Source organism: Carassius carassius, chromosome 38 (genome assembly GCF_963082965.1).
Source record: "Carassius carassius chromosome 38, fCarCar2.1, whole genome shotgun sequence".
NCBI lineage: Eukaryota > Metazoa > Chordata > Actinopteri > Cypriniformes > Cyprinidae > Carassius > Carassius carassius.
In genome coordinates, this window is record NC_081792.1 from 22,214,376 (window position 1) to 22,233,237 (window position 18,862).

The 18,862-nt window shown below is 37.0% G+C and overlaps 1 protein-coding gene across 5 annotated transcripts in view; it reads right to left on the minus strand.

The window, feature by feature from the left end:
- The window catches only part of LOC132119571 (sodium/calcium exchanger 1-like), a 45,467-nt gene that overhangs the window by 11,194 nt on the left and 15,411 nt on the right, over window positions 1-18,862 (minus strand). For 4 of the 5 annotated variants that reach the window (XM_059529646.1, XM_059529648.1, XM_059529650.1 and 1 more), the window contains exons 3-6: window positions 3,678-3,784; window positions 2,194-2,214; window positions 1,757-1,774; window positions 1,625-1,639 (exon numbers count right to left, since the gene is read on the minus strand). In XM_059529646.1, coding sequence (XP_059385629.1) covers window positions 1,625-1,639; window positions 1,757-1,774; window positions 2,194-2,214; window positions 3,678-3,784 — 161 coding nt within the window. The remainder of the gene's footprint in view (window positions 1-1,624; window positions 1,640-1,756; window positions 1,775-2,193; window positions 2,215-3,677; window positions 3,785-18,862) is intronic. The other variant, XM_059529647.1, reaches the window with a different exon arrangement.

The following is an 18,862-nucleotide window of genomic DNA, read 5'->3' on the forward strand; positions in this document are numbered from 1 at the left end:
TCAGTGGATCACCAGCTTTCTGACAGATAGGCAACAGTTAGTGAGACTGGGGAAATTCATGTCAAACAGCTGCTCCACCAACACTGGTGCCCCTCAGGGATGTGTTCTCTCCCCTCTGCTCTTCTCCCTGTACACCAACGACTGCACCTCTAAAGACCCCTCTGTCAAGCTCCTGAAGTTTGCAGACGACACTACAGTCATCGGCCTCATCCAGGACGGTGACGAGTCTGCTTACAGACAGGAGGTTGAGCAGCTGGCTGTCTGGTGCAGTCTTAACAACCTGGAGCTGAACACGCTCAAAACAGTGGAGATGACCGTGGACTTTAGGAGAAACCCCCCTGCACTTTCCCCACTCACCATCATGAACAGCACTGTGACTGCAGTGGAGTCATTCAGATTCCTGGGAACCACCATCTCTCAGGACCTGAAGTGGGACAATCACATTGGCTCCATTGTGAAAAAAGCCCAACAAAGGTTGTGCTTCCTTCGCCAGCTGAGGAAGTTTAACCTGCCACAGGAGCTGCTGAAACAGTTCTACTCAGCCGTCATTGAGTCAGTCCTGTGTACTTCAATTACTGTCTGGTTTGGTTCAGCTACAAAATCAGATATCAGAAGACTACAGAGAACTGTTCGGACTGCTGAAAGGATTATTGGTGCTCCCCTGCCCACCCTCCAAGAACTGTACACATCCAGAGTGAGGAAAAGGACTCAGAAAATCACTCTGGATCCCCCACATCCAAGTCACCCCATCTTTGAACTTTTGCCATCTGGCCGGCGCCTCAGAGCCGCAAATACAAGAACAGCAAGGCACAAGAATAGTTTCTTCCCCCAGGCAATCTACCTCATGAACAGTTAAATGTTTCCCACTTAAACTTATGCAAAAATGTGCAATATCCTTATATTTATTTGTTACCCCTCCATCCTAGAACATTCCTGCATCTCACTCAATCCTATTCCATTATCATTTATAGCACAATTGTTTATACACTTATTTATTTGCCAATTTGTAAATCTCCTGTAAATTTTTTTTTTTTTTGTCTGTGTGTTGTTGTCTCTGTTTACTGGAAGCTTATGTCACTAAAACAAATTCCTTGTATGCGCAAGCATACTTGGCAATAAAGCTCTTTCTGATTCTGATTCTGATAAATGCATTTATAATCAATGTAAATTTTGATTCAATATCATTTTCAGACAGCCAAAAACTATAAATTATTTTATAAATGATTTATTAAACAAAATAATTGTAATTACTTATTTGATAAATATTTATAATTTATAGTAAAGTTATATATACATTATACATTTTCTACCCACTTTACACACTGAAAAACAAGCACTGTAATCTTTTTTTTTTTTTTTTTTGCCAGTTTATATATCAATATCTTTTTTTCAGACACAGCCATGACAAGCAAACCCATGTGAACTGTTTTTGATTTGAAGGTTACAAAGCAATTTTGAAACTTAGAATCTTAGCAAATGAGCCTATCAGGCAAAGACACTAAGCCACTAGTTTACATAGTGTGACAAACAAAGGCTCCAGTTCACCATCAGGCAAACCAGTTACTAAACACACAGTGTTATATTTAGGTTTCAGCTCGGTGAAAGTTAAAATATTATCTCTTACCATAAAGCTTCATATCTATCAAAGAAAAAAAATGACAATCAAAAAAACTGAAAGAATTCATTTCCTTGGTTAAGAGTAGCAAGTTAGCTGTAGCTGGTGATGAGTTAGCTAAGCAGTGATATATTACTATACCTGTCTTCACGAATCCACCTAAAATCATAAAAAACAGCAAAAATGAAATCACTCTTTGTTCCTTTCATGTTATAAAAGACTGGTTTTAGTAATGACAGAAAACGATGCTGGTATTGGCCTAAATTAATATGGAAATAAACGTTAGCATAATTTGATTATTGGCTATGACCAGCACCAAGACAACATAACTGGCATGGAAGTCAATTGGCAACCAGCTTGGAAAATGGTCTGCTCTTTTATAGCATAAATAGTGAAAAATGTACCAGATTGATGGATATTAGAAAATCTTATCAGTGTCAGCAGACAATGTTTGACAAATTTTGAACAAAGAGCTTATACATAATAACAAATAAACATCTGCATCATCATGTGATGAGATGAACATTTTTAAAGTGATTCACAGAAATAAAGAGCAGGGGGAAAATGAGACAGCTTACCACATTCATGCAGCAACATAGCTGATGTAGACAAATGAAAGACAGAAAGGACAAAAAGAGACAAGAAAAAATGGAGATAAGGAAAAAGCAAAATGATTATGAATGAGCAAACAGAGTACCACAGACAGGATTGGTGTGCAATAAGATTGTGTTTCTAAAATTATGAATACAAACTGCTTTATACTCCATTATGATCTATACATTGAAAAGTAGTGATTTTTAAAGTGTTTTTAGTAAAGAAGTCTTTATGTTCAACAGGGGTGGACTTTTAATCGAATAACACAGAATTCTGTAAAAACTGTAATATTATGAAATATATATATTGTTATCAATGTTGTGCTGGTTATTTTTGTGGAAATTCAGATTTTTTTTCAGGAGTCTATTATAAATAGAAATATCAAAAGAACAGCATTTAATTGAAATGGAGATCTTGTGCAAGCCTTAACTGCCACGTTTGATACATTTAATTTAGAAAAAAAAATTTAAAAAAATCAAAAAAAAAAAAATCTGAAATGTCAAAAATTTGTATGAAGTCAACAAAAATTGAACATCATATTGTTGAATCAATGAAATCTCACAGGCTCTGGAATATGGCAAGAAACCCATATATCTGCTGCTCATTATGGTTCAATTGTCCTTATCTCATCCTGGCCTGAAGGAATGGTCCCTGCAGCTTTAGTCCTGGCAAGAGTTCTCACATTTAAGGGGCCTATTAAAATTATGCCTATTCTCTGAGAGAGCTCTTAACCTTTGGCCAGGAGGAAACATAGCGGATAAATCCACTGAAATTGAACAGCAAGAAGGAAGAAAACTGTATTTTCTGCAACAGTAGAACGAAAGTAAAGGATCAACTTTGAAGGAGGAGCGGAGGAAGGGAAAGACAGAAGCCAGAATAAAGGGCAGCTGCAGAGAAAGAAAAAGGCTTGTTTCTTTCCTATCTTTCACCTGTCCATCCCCTCCTCCTCCATTCTGGTTCCTGCAGCTCTATGAAGAAGTTTGCATGCTTGTCATACTCCTCATGGTCAAGAATTTTTACCTTTATGGTCTTCCTGTGGGGGGAACATAAAATCACATTTGAGGTATGACATGTGCTTGTGTTTGATTTTAGGACCATCAGATGCTTCTAAACAGCAAATAAATGAGCCCATTAAATTGATAAATAATTATGATACAAGACTCTCTTTTCTTATTTGCGTCATTATCAATTTTGCTGTGCAGAAATTACTATGCATCCTGCTCTTCAGAAGTCAATAACTGGATAGAATCTAATCAAATTTTGGGTCACAAAAGGCCATTGAGATAAAAGATTTTGTGACAAGATGTTATTTTTAGTATACGTTAGGTCTAGAGATGTTGTGGGTGGATTATCAGCCAGCTAACAGTGTTTCTTTGCCCTGCTGGATTTGCACATTATTAACACTTCCAGTTCAGCCCAGAAGAAGGCAGCACACCGAGGCTGTGACCAGGGGAAGACAACGTCCCACCTTTTCTTTCACTCATTTCCACCAATTGTGGCTCTCCAATCTCCAGGAAGAAGTTCTTATTCTTTTCATACTCCTCGTCATCGATTATACTGATCTGAATAGTTTTGCTGAAAGAGAAAGAGAGAAAGAAAAAGAGCACAAGTTTGCAGACATGAGAGAGGCACAAGGAAAGGAAAAGTGTGGATGAAAAAAAGTAAAAGCAAAATGAAAGAATATGGACAATGACAATGTCGTAAGCATCATAAAAAGTTACCGAAATGTTAACATCTAAGGAACCGCACACTCTATAAAATAAAACTGTCACCATTATTTCTTTTGTTGTTGTTGAACACAACAGGAGCAGTTGTGCAGGATATCTTCAATGTTATTTTATCTACAATGTAAGGAAGCAACACACACACACACACACACACACACAGTGCATATAGAAAAAAAAAATCACCCCCTTTTATACAGTATCTTTCACTTGGATAAGTTGCAAATATAACTGGATAAAACAAAAACTGGGTCAGTCCTTATTTCAGGCTGCAAAGCAACAAAACTATATTATTTTAAATGGGAGGGGGTGATTATTTTCTAAACCCAGTGTGTGTGTGTGTGTATATGTATGTGTGTGTGTGTGTGTGTGTGTGTGTGTGTGTGTGTGTGTGTGTGTGTGTGTGTGTGTGTGTGTGTAAATATATTTACAACTAAAATTAAATTAGGACTAAATTACTACATCTTTTTCATTTTGGTGTGATCTATACTCGTACGGAGCCCCGCACATGCAATGCAGGAAAAAAATATTAGACTAAATCGTGTGCAAGATTTACTAATTCGTTCCCTCAATGTACTAAAACACGATTACTATTGCATTCCCTCGTTTTACGATTTCGTTCACTCGATTTATAAATTGTGTGCACGATTTTCTAATTTGTTCGCTCGATTTGCTAAGTCATGCGCACGATTTAGCAAATCGAAGGAACGCAATAGTAAATTGAGGGAACGCAATAGTAATCGTGTGCACGTTTTAGTACATTGTGTGGCGGGAGGAGCACAAGACAGACACAGTGGGCGTGGCGTCAGGCATCGGAAAGGCTTTTTTTTTTTTAAATTAAATCAAATAAAACAGGGGATAAAGGTGGCCAAAGGGAAAGAGTGTCCAAAATAAACAGGGAATCTGGGGTCCTCGTCGTGCTGCGGGGTCCGTGTGGGTCGGGCAGTGTTCATGGAGGATGGGTCCAGGTAAGGGGCGGAGTCCGTCGACCGCATGCGCTCCCCTCTTCTGTCCGGGGCGCGAGGGGCGGCGGCTTCCTCTAGCGGCTGCATCACTCTCGTTGGCCGCGGCGCTGGCAGGGGATGGACGGTCCGGCATCCTGGCCCGACGGCCGTGTAAACGGGTGCGGTTCCCATCCGGATCGCGGGTCCGGCAGCTCACGTCTCTAGTGGCGCGGGAGTCCCTCAACGCACCCTTCCTGGACCCACGAGAACACCAGCGTGCATGCACGGGGAAGAGACCGGTCTCCCGAGGAGAGGCGCGTTGGGCTTTTAAACAGCGGCGGTGATGAGGCTACATTTACTTCAGGTGTGCCCCATCACACGCCGCCAGCCCTGACTCGTCCAGCGCCCCTCCTCTCACACACCCACTCCAGCTGGGAGCCTGGTGAAGGGCGGCGATTTAGGACGGGGTGCCGGTGACAATCAGGGAGGAGGCAGCTGACTCGTCACAATTGAGGGAACGAATTAGTAAATCGTGTGCACAATTTATTTATTTTTTCTTGCATGTCATGTGCGGGGCTCCGTAATCCTTGTAGTTTTTTTGTTTGATGGTTTATTTTTAAAATTGGAATTTTATGAGTAATTAGAGAAAACAATATAAGATTTATTCCCTGAAGGAAATGGAAAAATCTCTTTGACAAATCGTGGTCATTCTGGATGAACTGTTTATCTGCACATGCTGCACGTTAACTGTCTATCCATTGAATGTTTTACATGTTCACACTCATATAGAGTGGCATACTGTACATCATCACATAACGTGAGTCGAAGCCAATTGAAAAATGATCTGCAATCACAGTTGTGTTTACTGTAATATGCTGGTCTAAAAGCCCTTCAAGTGCTTCTGTCTGGTTTTGAGAATAATACAACAACTGGCTCTTCCTCCAGCTCCCTTTATTGTAACTTCTTAAAAAATATAATCAATTTACTTAAACCATTACACAACGCTTTGTAACAAGCTACTACTACTAATAAATAGTAATAATAATAATAAAAAAATAATAATAATAATACAAAAAAATAATAAAAATTAAAAAAATAAATAAATGAAAAATAAAAAAGAATCATATAGGTCAACAATGTTAAGCCAAGAACAGCCAACTTAATGGAACATGCTTCATTTCTCCAAATCGGTTCCAATCAAGAAACAAACTCAATTCCTTTAGTAAGAAGGGTTTGTCTGATGGACATATTTCTGCTATATTTCACAAACAAATCAAGCAGAATGTTCTTTTTTTTCATCCAGAAATTGGTTAAAATAAGCCAATCAGATTGCATCTGCCAGTTTCAGCCAGCTCTTGTTATTTGTCCGTGCAATGTGCCATGTGTGTGTCATCTAAGGCTGAAACTGCGACAGAACAGACAGAAAGCTAAAACATTTCCCTTAAAAAAAAAACTCTCTACCTTCATCCAGGCATGTGCTCAAAATAAATCCTTCCTCCTGTCTGTGGGTATATAAGCTCCACTTGTCACAATGTCCTGAATTTTTCTGCCACCAGCACACCTCTGCTATAGACAACAACACAGATACTGAAACAAGTGGGTGATTCTGTGAAATGGATGGCTTTTTTCAGTCTGTTAAGGTGATTTTAAACATTCTATAAGGCATGTAATGTGTTGAACTGTTAATAAATTTCATCTTAAGCTAAATAAATACATTTGATATATGCTAGCATATAATTAGGCATTCAGAATGTTGATAGTTTAACACTTTAATTAGATATTACAAGCCTGAAACTACAAAGTGCTTAAAACATTCAGTTTTCAATGGTTTGATATACAAAATCACAGTAAATTGAAAATTTAAGATTATAATAAGATTAAACCATTAATCTCACTGCCAATTAGTATTATTTTATGAGGTGGCTTATTTGTACAAATTTATACAAATTAGCCACACAAATTACGAATTGAACAAAACATAAAAAAGTCATAATAGAGGACACTAATTTGTCCTTAAAGAGTTTTGGAAAGGGTGAAAGGGTGATGGTGTCATTATTAACTATTATTCAGCGACTTTTCTTTTAACAATCATTTTTAATGAATGTTGTTTTCAAAATGTGCATATTTATTAGAGCCAGACAATGGATGAGGGTAAAAAGGGTAATTTCATAAAAATATGATCTAAAAGTGAATTTAAGTTATAAGAAAATGTCCACATTGACACATAGTAAATTCATCCACTAGTCACTGTTTACACATTTATATGTCAACACGAATAGCATTCGTTTTGTAAAATGTATGCCCCAGTATGCTTTAAACCAACCCCTAGCTAATCTAGAATACATTCTATAATATTTAATTTTATTAGGGACACAATTTTAATGAGTAAAGAGCAGACAGGTTGTTTTTTTCCACTCTGGTGCCAATAAGACTGTCCATCTGTCTTTCTGTGACTGACAGCCTGTAACTAAAACAACAGACTGATAAACTGTTACAAGAACAAAAAGGACAAATAGAAACAAAAGCCTTCAGATGGAAAAGAGCACAGTGCCACTATGTGTCAATGTGTACATAGAACAGGTTTATGTAAGGGTTTACAGGGCCTGATCCCAAAGACATACTGCACTGTGTTGTATTACAGCATTTTTAATGGGAAAGCCTGTGCAAAAATGGCAGACTGTCTGTTTACATAATTTACTAAATCCTAACACTATCTCTCTGTCAGATCAGGGGATGTTCACACACAATGCTACTTACATGTGAAATACGGTGTTTTTAAAAGTAACAGATTTTTTTTCTTCACTCTTATGTCCTGAAATTAAAAACAGCTCAGATGATTGTATCTCCCTTCTCCCCATTCGCCCTCTGATTCTAAAGAAAGCAACACAAGCATTCTATCAATTCATTTTATGGGCCAATCCATGGGACACCATTCATGTTTGATGATATCCAGAGGCTCTTCATCTACCACAGCAATGCTTACCAAATATGGAGAGCAATCTAATGTGAAGAGTGGTGGATACTTTCCTTATACATAATTTATTCTTACTTCCAGTTTGGATGCATAAATAATATGATATCATGTTTCTCTAATATAGGACAGGAAGAATTGTATAAACTTGTCAAATCATCAAAATGTATGCTAGACCCTATTCAATCTAAGCTACTAAAATAGGTGCTTCCAGAAGTCATAGATCCTCTTCTGAATATTAATAATTCACCAGTGTCTTTAGAATATGTACCTAAAAATTTCACATTGGCTGAGCCTTTCAAAAAACCTTTTAAAAAACTACAACTTGATCCTAGAGAATTAGTTAATTACAGACCGATCTCAAATCTTCCCTTTCTGTCAAAAATACTAAGGCAGTATTCTCTCAGCTATGCTTCTTCTTAGAGAGAATTGGTATCTGTGAGGATTTCCAGTCAGGATTTAGACCATATCACAGTACAGAGACTGCTCTCATCAGAGTTGTGACCTGATGACAAATTAACTGCTCTTTGAGTAGACTACAAAATTATGTTGGCATTAGTGGAATTGCATTGTCAAGGTTGAAATCTTACTTATCTGACATCATCAATTCGTAGCAGTAAATGACTATATATTGTTCACAAGTACAGTATGGAGTGCCACAAGGCTCAGTATTAGGACCACTGCTTTTGACACTTTACATGTTACCCTTGGGAGATACAGTATCATCAGGAAACATGGTGTTATGCTTACGATACTCTGTTCTATATTTCTTTGTGGCCCGATGAAACCTATAAATTAGAAAAACTAATAGAATGCATAGTTGCTAGAAAAAAACGGGATGTCTTGTAATTTCTTACTGCTAAATTCTGAAAAAAACTGAGGTTTTAATTATTGGATCAAATACTTTTGCATGTAGTCACCTAAAAAACTGTCTAACACTTGATGGCTGTTCTGTTAATTCTGTGTCATCAGTTAGGAACCATGTTTCTATGCTTCTAACAAGTGTAAAACTAAATTTTCCATCTTAAAAATTTAATTCCTAAAGTTAAATTATTGTAATGCTTTATTGGGTGGTTGCTCTGCACACTTAATAAACAAACTCCAACTGGTACAAAATGCAGCAGCTAGAGTTCTTACTAGAACCAGGAAGAATGACCACATAAGCCCGGTTCTGTCAACTCTGCACTGGCTCCCTATTGAACAACAAATACATTTTAAAATCTTGCTAATTACTTATAAAGTAATTGCGGGCGGCATATTCTTTTCCTATTTAGGGCCCAAACTCTGGAATAATCTACTTAGCGTTGTTCGGGAGGCGGACACACTCTGTTAGTTTAAATCTTGATTAAAGACCCATCTCTTTAACCTGGCATACACATAATACACTATTACATTTCTATCATTAAATCCATTAACCCTTTGAGCATTACGGTCCCACATATGGGATTTTTATTTCCGTGCCCCTGGGAGTACGGTCCCATATATGGAATTTAAATCGTTCGGTGATGTCGCATAACTGTCAAATTCTGCGGTTTCGCGGGTTGGCTGGCGCTGAGCCAGAGACGTGCACTGCTCTTGTTATATTATCACAACTATTCAGTGTTCTTACCACATAATGCTTATTTTAGGTTTCAGACATTTAAATACACATAAGTACTAGTAAAACAATACATTTAGAGTTTGAAAAATACACACATATGTCTATGAAAGCAACAATAACAATCTATTCAAATTTAATTTTCAGACGTTTTATTCATATCAGATACACATAGTATAACTAACTATAAACTTCACTATATTCTTCACCCAGTTCACCAGCCACTTATTACTTGTATTTCAGAAGTAATTAATGAATAAGAAATTTATGCTGTAAATCTGACTGACAGGACTCTCTGAACTTCAGCGTGAACAAACATGGCGGCGCCCATTGACAAGCCTGATGCGTCACCATGAAAACAGTAAGGGGAAACGTTCTAAAATTCGGTCGCCTTAAAAACTAAAAACTACCTCAACAGCCCTGAATGTCAGCAGAGACCATGTAAACTAGATGCGCCCCAGAGACTGATCCCCAGACCAAATCACCTCGACAGCCATCGGCACAAGACCACAGGAACCAGACAAGTCCTCTGCACCTGTGTTGCAGTCAGGAATTAAACTACACCATCCTGGTGTCATCTGGCCAGAAGAGAACTGGCCTCCCGACTGAGCCTGGTTCTCCAAAGGTTTTTTCTCCATTTCTGTCACTGATGGAGTTTTGGTTCCTTGCCACTGTCGCCTTTGACCTGCTTAGTTGGGGACACTTGACTGATTGCACAGACACTATTGGAAGAGAACTGAACTGCATGATGACATCACTGAATCATCAATGAACTGACTTTAGCTGGAAAAATTACTCTGTTATTGTCTTCTTGCATTATTGACAACTATTTTCCTGTTTAACACTGTAAAGCTGCTTTGACACAACCAGTATTGTATAAAGCGCTATACAAATAAAGGTGATTTGACTTGACTTGATGTCAGCAGCAAATATTACTTTAAATGCTAAAGTCAAAATAATGGCCTTTGGCTGTTGCTTTAATCAACAATGAGCTTTTTTCATACAAACAGACGATCAGATCCTATAATTACACAACTTGCATATACATGACACAGCAGGCATACATTTGAACTGTGTGTCATTGCAGTAAATTCATCAGATGGAAGTGATGTATAATCTGTACACAGGAAGCCAATTATATTTATTCTGACAACAAGGCATCAGTATGTCAGTTGAAGCATTAGAGCTGCATTGCTTATATTTACTCCAGTTATTCCGTTCAAAAGAAATTCCAAAAAAGACAACAGTGATCCAGATAAATTATAGAGAAAATACAGGACACTGTAGGATAAATGCAGATTTTAATGTTTAGAGTTTATTTATAATGCATAAAAACTTCAAAACACATAGTTATTTTTATTGTGATGAATTAATGCCTGAAGAAATATAGTCTATAATGAAAGATTACCAGATCTCAAAAGTCTTCTGAATAATTTTTTAAGAAGAGTCTGCAACATCTAAATGTTTCTTTTAGATAATTAAGTCAATATGGCACTTTTAATTAAAAGGTTAGTCTAATCCTCAGTGTTTCTACTCAAAACCCAAAAGGTATATTTTAATGCATCCTGACAGTAAAGTAAAAGTGTGGTTTTAAAAAAGCAAAATAAAAGGATATGTATAAACAAATTCTGCATTAATGCTCTGTTTAAGAAAAACAAAGATGTGGATGAGGCAAATTTAATATTTAATTTAATATTTAAAATTAGTGATAAAAAATAACTTTTATTTTTTTACGTTTTTATTTGCATCCAGCATTGAGCCCAGCATTGTTTAACCCAAAACAGGGTTACTGTCATTAACTGTCATTACTTGAAATAAAATAAACATTGAGTAAACTAAAATCTAAAAAAAGATAGGAAGGATTTTATTTCAGCTAGTTGCCTAAATAAAACAACAAAACTACTTACTAAAAAACTAACACTGCACTATTGAATAATCTGATTTCACAATTTGAATTAATTTAATGTAATTTATACACTATTTGTATGACATATGGACACAAGAAAACTCAATTTAATGCCATGAAGCTTTCTCATTAGGCTAATCAGCGCCAGCACTTTTTAAATCAGAAAGCCCCAGGCTCTTTACTCTCAGATGTTAACAGTGAGCTGGAATATTCATTAGCTGTTTTTCCTTGTCCATGGTTGAAGCCACACTACGAAGACCCATGGCTTAGTAAGCCTATTGATCTGATGTGATGTGTAAAGCAGGACTCATATGGGTCCCCACTGCTGTGTATTGTTATTATACCCAGGAAAAGACTGTTACTTTCCCTTCCAAGAGCTGTAATGGGATGAGATCCATTTGTCTGGCTGCCATGAAGTTTCTAGCGCTCTCTCTCCCTCCTTATCCTTATGGTTGATTATAATAGAAAGCCATCTGATCAGTGCTCATTCAGAGGCTGAAAGAACTGATTGAAAAATTATCACCCGTATTATAACCCAAAAGTTAATGGACCGGATTACACAAGCATGAAGGCTGCTTGTCAGACAAAAGTCGAGAACTACAGCACTGTGAAAGACACGAGATACAAGGAAACATGAGAAAGAGTCACAGAAATACAGAAATTGAACTGACAGCTTTATAGAAGCAGGATGAATCCATATTTATGATCTTGCCAGAGGCTTTTTAAGTGACTTCATGTAATATATTATATGGAATTTAATATTATAGTCACTCTGGATTCAATATTATAATCACATCCAAGCCATCTCCTTTTTGAACCGAACACCAGGACTGCCAGGCACAAGAAAAGTTTCTTCTCCCAGGCAATCTACCTCGTGAACAGTTCAATGTTCTCCCCTACTGTTAATCAAACCAGTGTTGCTATTGTTAATTAATAGTTAATAATTTTTTTTTTACAAAAACAAAAAAAAACAACATCAAACAAAAAAAAAAAAAAAACAGGGGTTGAAAGCTGTTGGGTGAGAGAAGACAAAATCCTCTATGGTTTCATGACACACATTTCGCTCAAAGCTAGCTGATCAGCTGTCCTGTAACTGAGTGACACGGCATTAAACAATGAGATTAGAGACAAGAGAGTGTTCTTTGGGACACATGAAGATAAGCACCTTTAAGTGTTCTACAACACCTGGGGCAAGCCACACTCACTCAAATACACACATACTAAAATTTATTTTCAAATCATAAGAAGTCTAATCCACTTATCCCGATATTAGACAACATTCATCCAGTATTATGCAGAAAACACAACTTATCCAGTAACATTCAAAATATGACCTCAAATGTCAGTTTTATTTAATTTCCCTCTTTATCATCAAAGCAACAGAAATAGATAATCTTCTGTTGACCTGACAACGTCGGTCTGTTCTCCCTCCTGGCGCAAACTGCAGACGGAGATTCAGGACTATGAGAGCAGCTGAGTTTGGGTCAGCTTCCCCTGGCAACAGAACTATATGCCCTGGGAATTGCTGTGGGCTCAAGCAGGACCTCCACTGAAGCAAAATCCCGGGCAGAGAATATCACAGGAAGCTCTTTTGATTGCACATACTGCAATGTCTTTCAAGAGTTGTTTATACGTTGCATTAAAATCAAATTATCAAATTTAACATTGTTTACTTAATAAATCTGCTGATCTGTTGTGTTTCTATATACATATATATATATATATATATATATATATATATATATATATATATATATATATATATATATATATATATAAATCTAAATTAATAAAAAATATTTGTCCAGCACAACATTATAATGTACTGTAAGAGAAACTGATATTTATTTTGAGATTTGCTAAAGGAAGTGTACTCACCCTCAGGCCATCCAATATGTAGATGAGTTTGTTTGTTCAACGGAACAGATTTGGAGAAAATTTTGCATTACATCACTTGCTCACCAATGGATTCTCTGCAGTGATGGGAGCCATCAGACTGAGAGTCCAAACATCTGATAAAAGGATCACAATAATCTACAAGTAACTTTTCCAACTGGAGAAAGAAATGGTTTGAAGTTAAAAAGGTCTAATGTGGATTTTAAAAAAAAGTATTCTTTTAATTATTTTTTAAGTGCAAGTTATTCAAGTTTTTAAAGTTTAACTTTAAAGGGCCATATTTTAACGATCTAAGCACATGATCTAAAGAGCATGGTATTTTAACGACGGGAAAAACGGTCAGCGCGCCTGGCGCATAGTCCAAAAGGGTTGTACCTATTCTAATAATGGTTCATGGGTGTGCTTTAGGTGTAACGTGCAATAAACCAATCCAAGTCTAATCTCCTATTCCCTTAAAGGAAATTTGGGCTTGCACCATGGTGGATTTGCAATGTACATGGCGGAATTTGCAAGAGCAAAGACTGAACGCTTCACCAGAGAGAAAAGGTTCTGCATGTGCACAAGCAGACCATCTACGGGGCACAATAATAATCTTTTACATTGTAATCCTTTCACTTTTTAATAATTGGCATGTTTGTGCGCTGCTATGCATCCCTGTGTGTACACACATTGTTCACCAGAGGTGGGTAGTAACGAGTTACATTTACTACGTTACATTTACTTGAGTAATTTTTTGGGGTAACTAATACTTTTCGGAGTATATTTAAAGATGGGTACTTTATACTCTTACTTGAGTAAATTTTTGGGGAAAAATCTGTACTTTTACTTCGTTACTGTGGGCGACGCTCCTCTCGTTACTTTATCTTAATGCAATAAATGTTATAAATGCTTCAGTTTATTCCAAACGCGCCGTCTACTTTTCTCTGGGCAATGAGCGATGCCCATTCGCGAATGATTCATTCTTTTGAGTCAATTCTGTTCAAAGGCTTGATCAAACCAATTGGCAAACGAGTGAATTGGTTCATGAATCAGTTTGAATGAGTCGTTCAGCTCCCTGCCGCACGCGCTGAGCGTCTGAAGTGGTTCACTCGGAGTTGTAACGTTTAAGAACATCAGCAGCGTTGAAAACGTGGCTGGAACTGCACTGAATTGAAAGCAAATCTGCAAAGGCTATTATTTGCTAGCGATGGAGATCCTTATTAGATGAACACCGCGTGTGCTGTCTACTGTTTAACAGGTAATAACTTGGGCTACATTCGATTACAGTACACGATACCACTGTGACATTAGTTTGTTGTACGTGTGGCTTATAACAGAGGGGAGTCAAGTTGAATACAGCTTCCAAAAGACAAAAAATAGCCGATTAAGATTTTATTAATTTTAATACAATCACACCGGTGCGAGTACGTTCAGCAAATCATATCATCATCTGCTAAATTCAGATCTGTGATCGCTTGCTGGCGCTGAGCCAGTGATAAATGCGTTTATACAGCACTGCGCATTATAACCAATCGCACATGATTCTTTTGAGCTTATTAAAGCATTGGCCAATCAGAGGCGTTCAGATGAGTCATCGCTAAAATGCCGGTGCTTCCTTCACTCGCTCACTGACTGGATACCTCTTTCTGGCGAATTCTCTCGTCAGAAACAACAAAGTGCAGATGTGTGTACGAATCTTTAATTAAGATATTGATTTCACAGTGTTAACAGTTTCAGTGATTTTAATTGGAGTTTCTGAGAGTGATTGAAATCTAGACTGTCAGTGAAAATTATTTTTAATAATGTAAATGTTATTTGCTCTCTTTCTGAACAATGAAAGATTAGTAGCAATATTTATATCACATTAACTTTCAATGTTAAATTCACATTTAATATAAAGTCAGTCGTATTAAAAATATGTTATGGCATGACACCTATATCTGTTACTTAAGTAAACAGACAGGGTTTTATAATAAATTACATAAATTGGAGTAAAGGCTGATGAAATATATACATTTATACACGCACACATACATTACATACATTTTATCTATATATCTAAATAAAAATAGGCTCAGTATATATGACCCAAAGTAACTAGTAACTAACTACTTGAGTAGATTTTTTATCCGATACTCTTTTACTCTTACTCAAGTAACTATTCAAGACTAGTACTTTTACTTTTACTTGAGTAAATATTTCTAGAAGTACTTTTACTTGAGTACAGTTTTTGGGTACTCTACCCACCTCTGTTGTTCACCCGCCTATAGGCGCATATTAATGACGCACTCAAATATATATATATATTGTTCCACTTTCCATTTCAGTTCATTTCCATTTGCAGTCAATTTTAGTTGCCTCAAAATAGCAACGCGCTTGAACACACCATTTTCACACCAGAAATGTGCGAAAATGCATTTGCTATTTAAACAACGTGGAGCAAGACGTGAAAATGATAACCGCGTCAGGCTGAAACTAGCAAAAAACAGTTACATCACGCCTGGCGCCACATTACACCAGGTGTATGGGCTCAAAGTGAGCATGAGATGACGACAGGTAATCCAAATGAAAAAAAAAAGGGGAAATGAGCATGCACAATTAAATATCCAGATATATATCCAAAATTGCACAATAACTATAAATAAATTAAAAATATATTTTTAAAGAAACAAATATATACAAAAAATAAAACAAAAATATGACTGACAAGAACAACATAAACACAAAAAACATAATTTTAAACATTGACATGAAGTCCACAAGCAACACTCTTGACAACGTCAAACTCGGCACAAAAGTACTCAAATCTAAATGTTATACTCTGAACAGGCAGCTACCAAAATCTGGCACATAAATTTGTCAAACCCTCTTATATCCCATCTGTCTGTGTAGGAAGAAAGAAATCAGCGTGTGCACAAGTTTTGGAGTCTATAATCTTCTCCAGGCCAATTTTTCAGAAAGAACTTCTGCCTGTGCTTGGGGACAAAATGACAGCAGGAAAAGAGTGTGAGACGAAATGTCATGCTTTCTTCTGCTTCAATCAACTGATGGATTTGAAGCATAAAACTGAGAAAATGGGACTCAGATTTGATTTACATTTTTTGATTAACATTGATTAACATTAATAGATTGTCACACCCGAGATGAAAATATGGAGTTATTTAACTGCTTAATGCATTAAAAACACATACATCACAGCCAGTCAGCCGTTGGATTTAGTCAGAAGTAATTTCTTTTTCAGCCTAAAGGACACTGCTGCAATGCCTTCTAATAGAATTTCACAAATGTGATAATTTTTTGGCATTTTATTATAATTTTTGGGGGGATGGGTGGGGTGGACAAGTATTATGTGGATTTTGAATTAATTTTCTCAAGGTGTACAATGGAAATATTCATAGTTGATATTTATGTAGGCATATATATATATATATATATATATATATATATATATATATGTGTGTGTGTGTGTATATATATAGGTACTGAACTTTATCTTCAGTATCCACCGTGCCATCCAATAGTTCCTCACCGTGAGAGTTAAGCATCCCACCATCCATTTCAATATCCGCCTTAGACTGGAGCTCCGGCACACCTTCAGTCTCGATGATCATTCCCCTTTAGGTACTGAACTACTGTGCTAGGTACCCCAACAGAAGGGTCCCAAAAAGTGGTACAGTATGGATCGCTATTTTTATACCATTCCCAGTTTCTGACAATGCAAACTGAAATAATAACTGCATACCACTCTACTGTACTGATCCGTACCAGTGGAAATGAGCCATTAGACTAATGCTGTAAGCATTTTTAGGAGAGGCAACACTTAAAATGTCCCTACTACCTGACAGATATCACAGAAATAGTCCTGAGATCATACCCGTCTTTGTGACCCCCCTGGACTCTGTAAGGAAGTAGATAGACGAAAAATAGAATAGATAAAAGATGTCCAACCAGAAAAATTGACAATTCAAAAGAAGCTTTGCCTGTGAATAAGGCTAAATATTATTTGGGATAGATGAATTAATGGTGTAGTCCCTCAAAATAGTCAGAAAACACAATATGTGTAAAGACTATATGGAATTTTCCAACTACTGGTGATGTAACCCCCCCCCCCCCCCCCTCCTCCCCTGTCCCCTGCATGTACTGTGTTTATGCAAGGTCCAGTCTTACTTAAGCCAAGATAAACATGCCTAAAATAATATTTCTGTATTCTTTGCCCCCCACCCCCCATATCTAAATTTCATTCTTCCACTTTAACAAGATTGGCAACACACTCATTCTTGCTTGATATTCTGTGTATTGAGGAAAATGTCCAAGAATCCTCACTGTGCTTATAAATATGGACTTAGCCCTTAAGTGTAACCAGATTTAAAACTCGCTAATTACAAACAAATTATATTCATTACTCAGCATGACAAAACTCAAAGAGAGACAGACTGTTTGCATGTGTCTTTGACAGCCCCCTATCAGGGTGAAACACTCAATGCTAATACATAGGTATCAACATAATTTTTTCATCTGGCTTACTTTCTTGCTGAACTTTCCTTTTGCAGAAGAATCCAAATGGTTGTTTCAATGTAAATTATGAGTAAAGGACACTGATTTGAAATAACGTATAAAACATCCACTACCAACAGTTGTCTCCAAATAAGATCCAGGGTCTATGAGACCTGTCCATATATGGATCTTCATCTGTAGGCATAGCCAGATCAGCGTGGTGTAGGTTGCTTACTTCAAAGCAATGCGTTTACCTCTGTTTACATTTGTGCATGTCCTCCCATTAATCAGCTTAAAATAAGCACAAGCAAGGGAGCTTTTCCATTTCAAGATCTTGGAGCAAAATCAGAACAGTTTATCTTTGACTGTGCAAATCTGTTATCATTATATCCTCCCTGTCATGGAAAATATCTGGGGTTCAGGCCACCTTGTCAAGTACTGTATGTGATCATACCAATAAATGATCTGAGGCAGAGTGCCAAAAGAGGAGATGGGTGAGGAGAGCCTTTTCTCTGCCAGAAGTCCTACTGCTGGAGATCAAGCTCAAGCCAAGCATTGCAGCAGTTCTGGAAATGTAATTAGTCACCCAAATGAGCAGTTCTGGAAGTCCGAGATATTCTGTGGTATGTCTCTCCACAGATTAAGCAGATCCGACTTGTGGAAAGCTTCTACTTAGCTCATTCACTCCAAACCAGATGCTTTTTCATTCAGCTTAGACTTAAAGGACCACATTTATCAAAGTATTTATTGTGTGTCAAAGGTCTGTTATTGGAGGAACTTAATCACCTCAAGCAATAAAAGTAGGCTATCTCTTACTCTCTTTTGATACAGCTAAATACTTTTGCCACTTAAAGTACATTAGGCTCATATTTGATGCATGCTGCTGCAATGCCTTTTTGATGATATAATGATATACATCAGGGCTATTCAAATCTTGCCCTGGAGGGCCAGTGCACTGGGTTGGAGCTAAACTCTCTAAATTTATTAATATGAGATTCTGAAATAAATTGTGCAAAATGGTGAGCAAAGCTGGTGGGGAAATGAAAGAGTGAAAAGTAAGCAACAGGAAAGCTGCGAAGGAAAATGAGTCAGAATTTTTTTTTTACAGCAAACAGACACATCAAGGGGGAAAACATATTTTA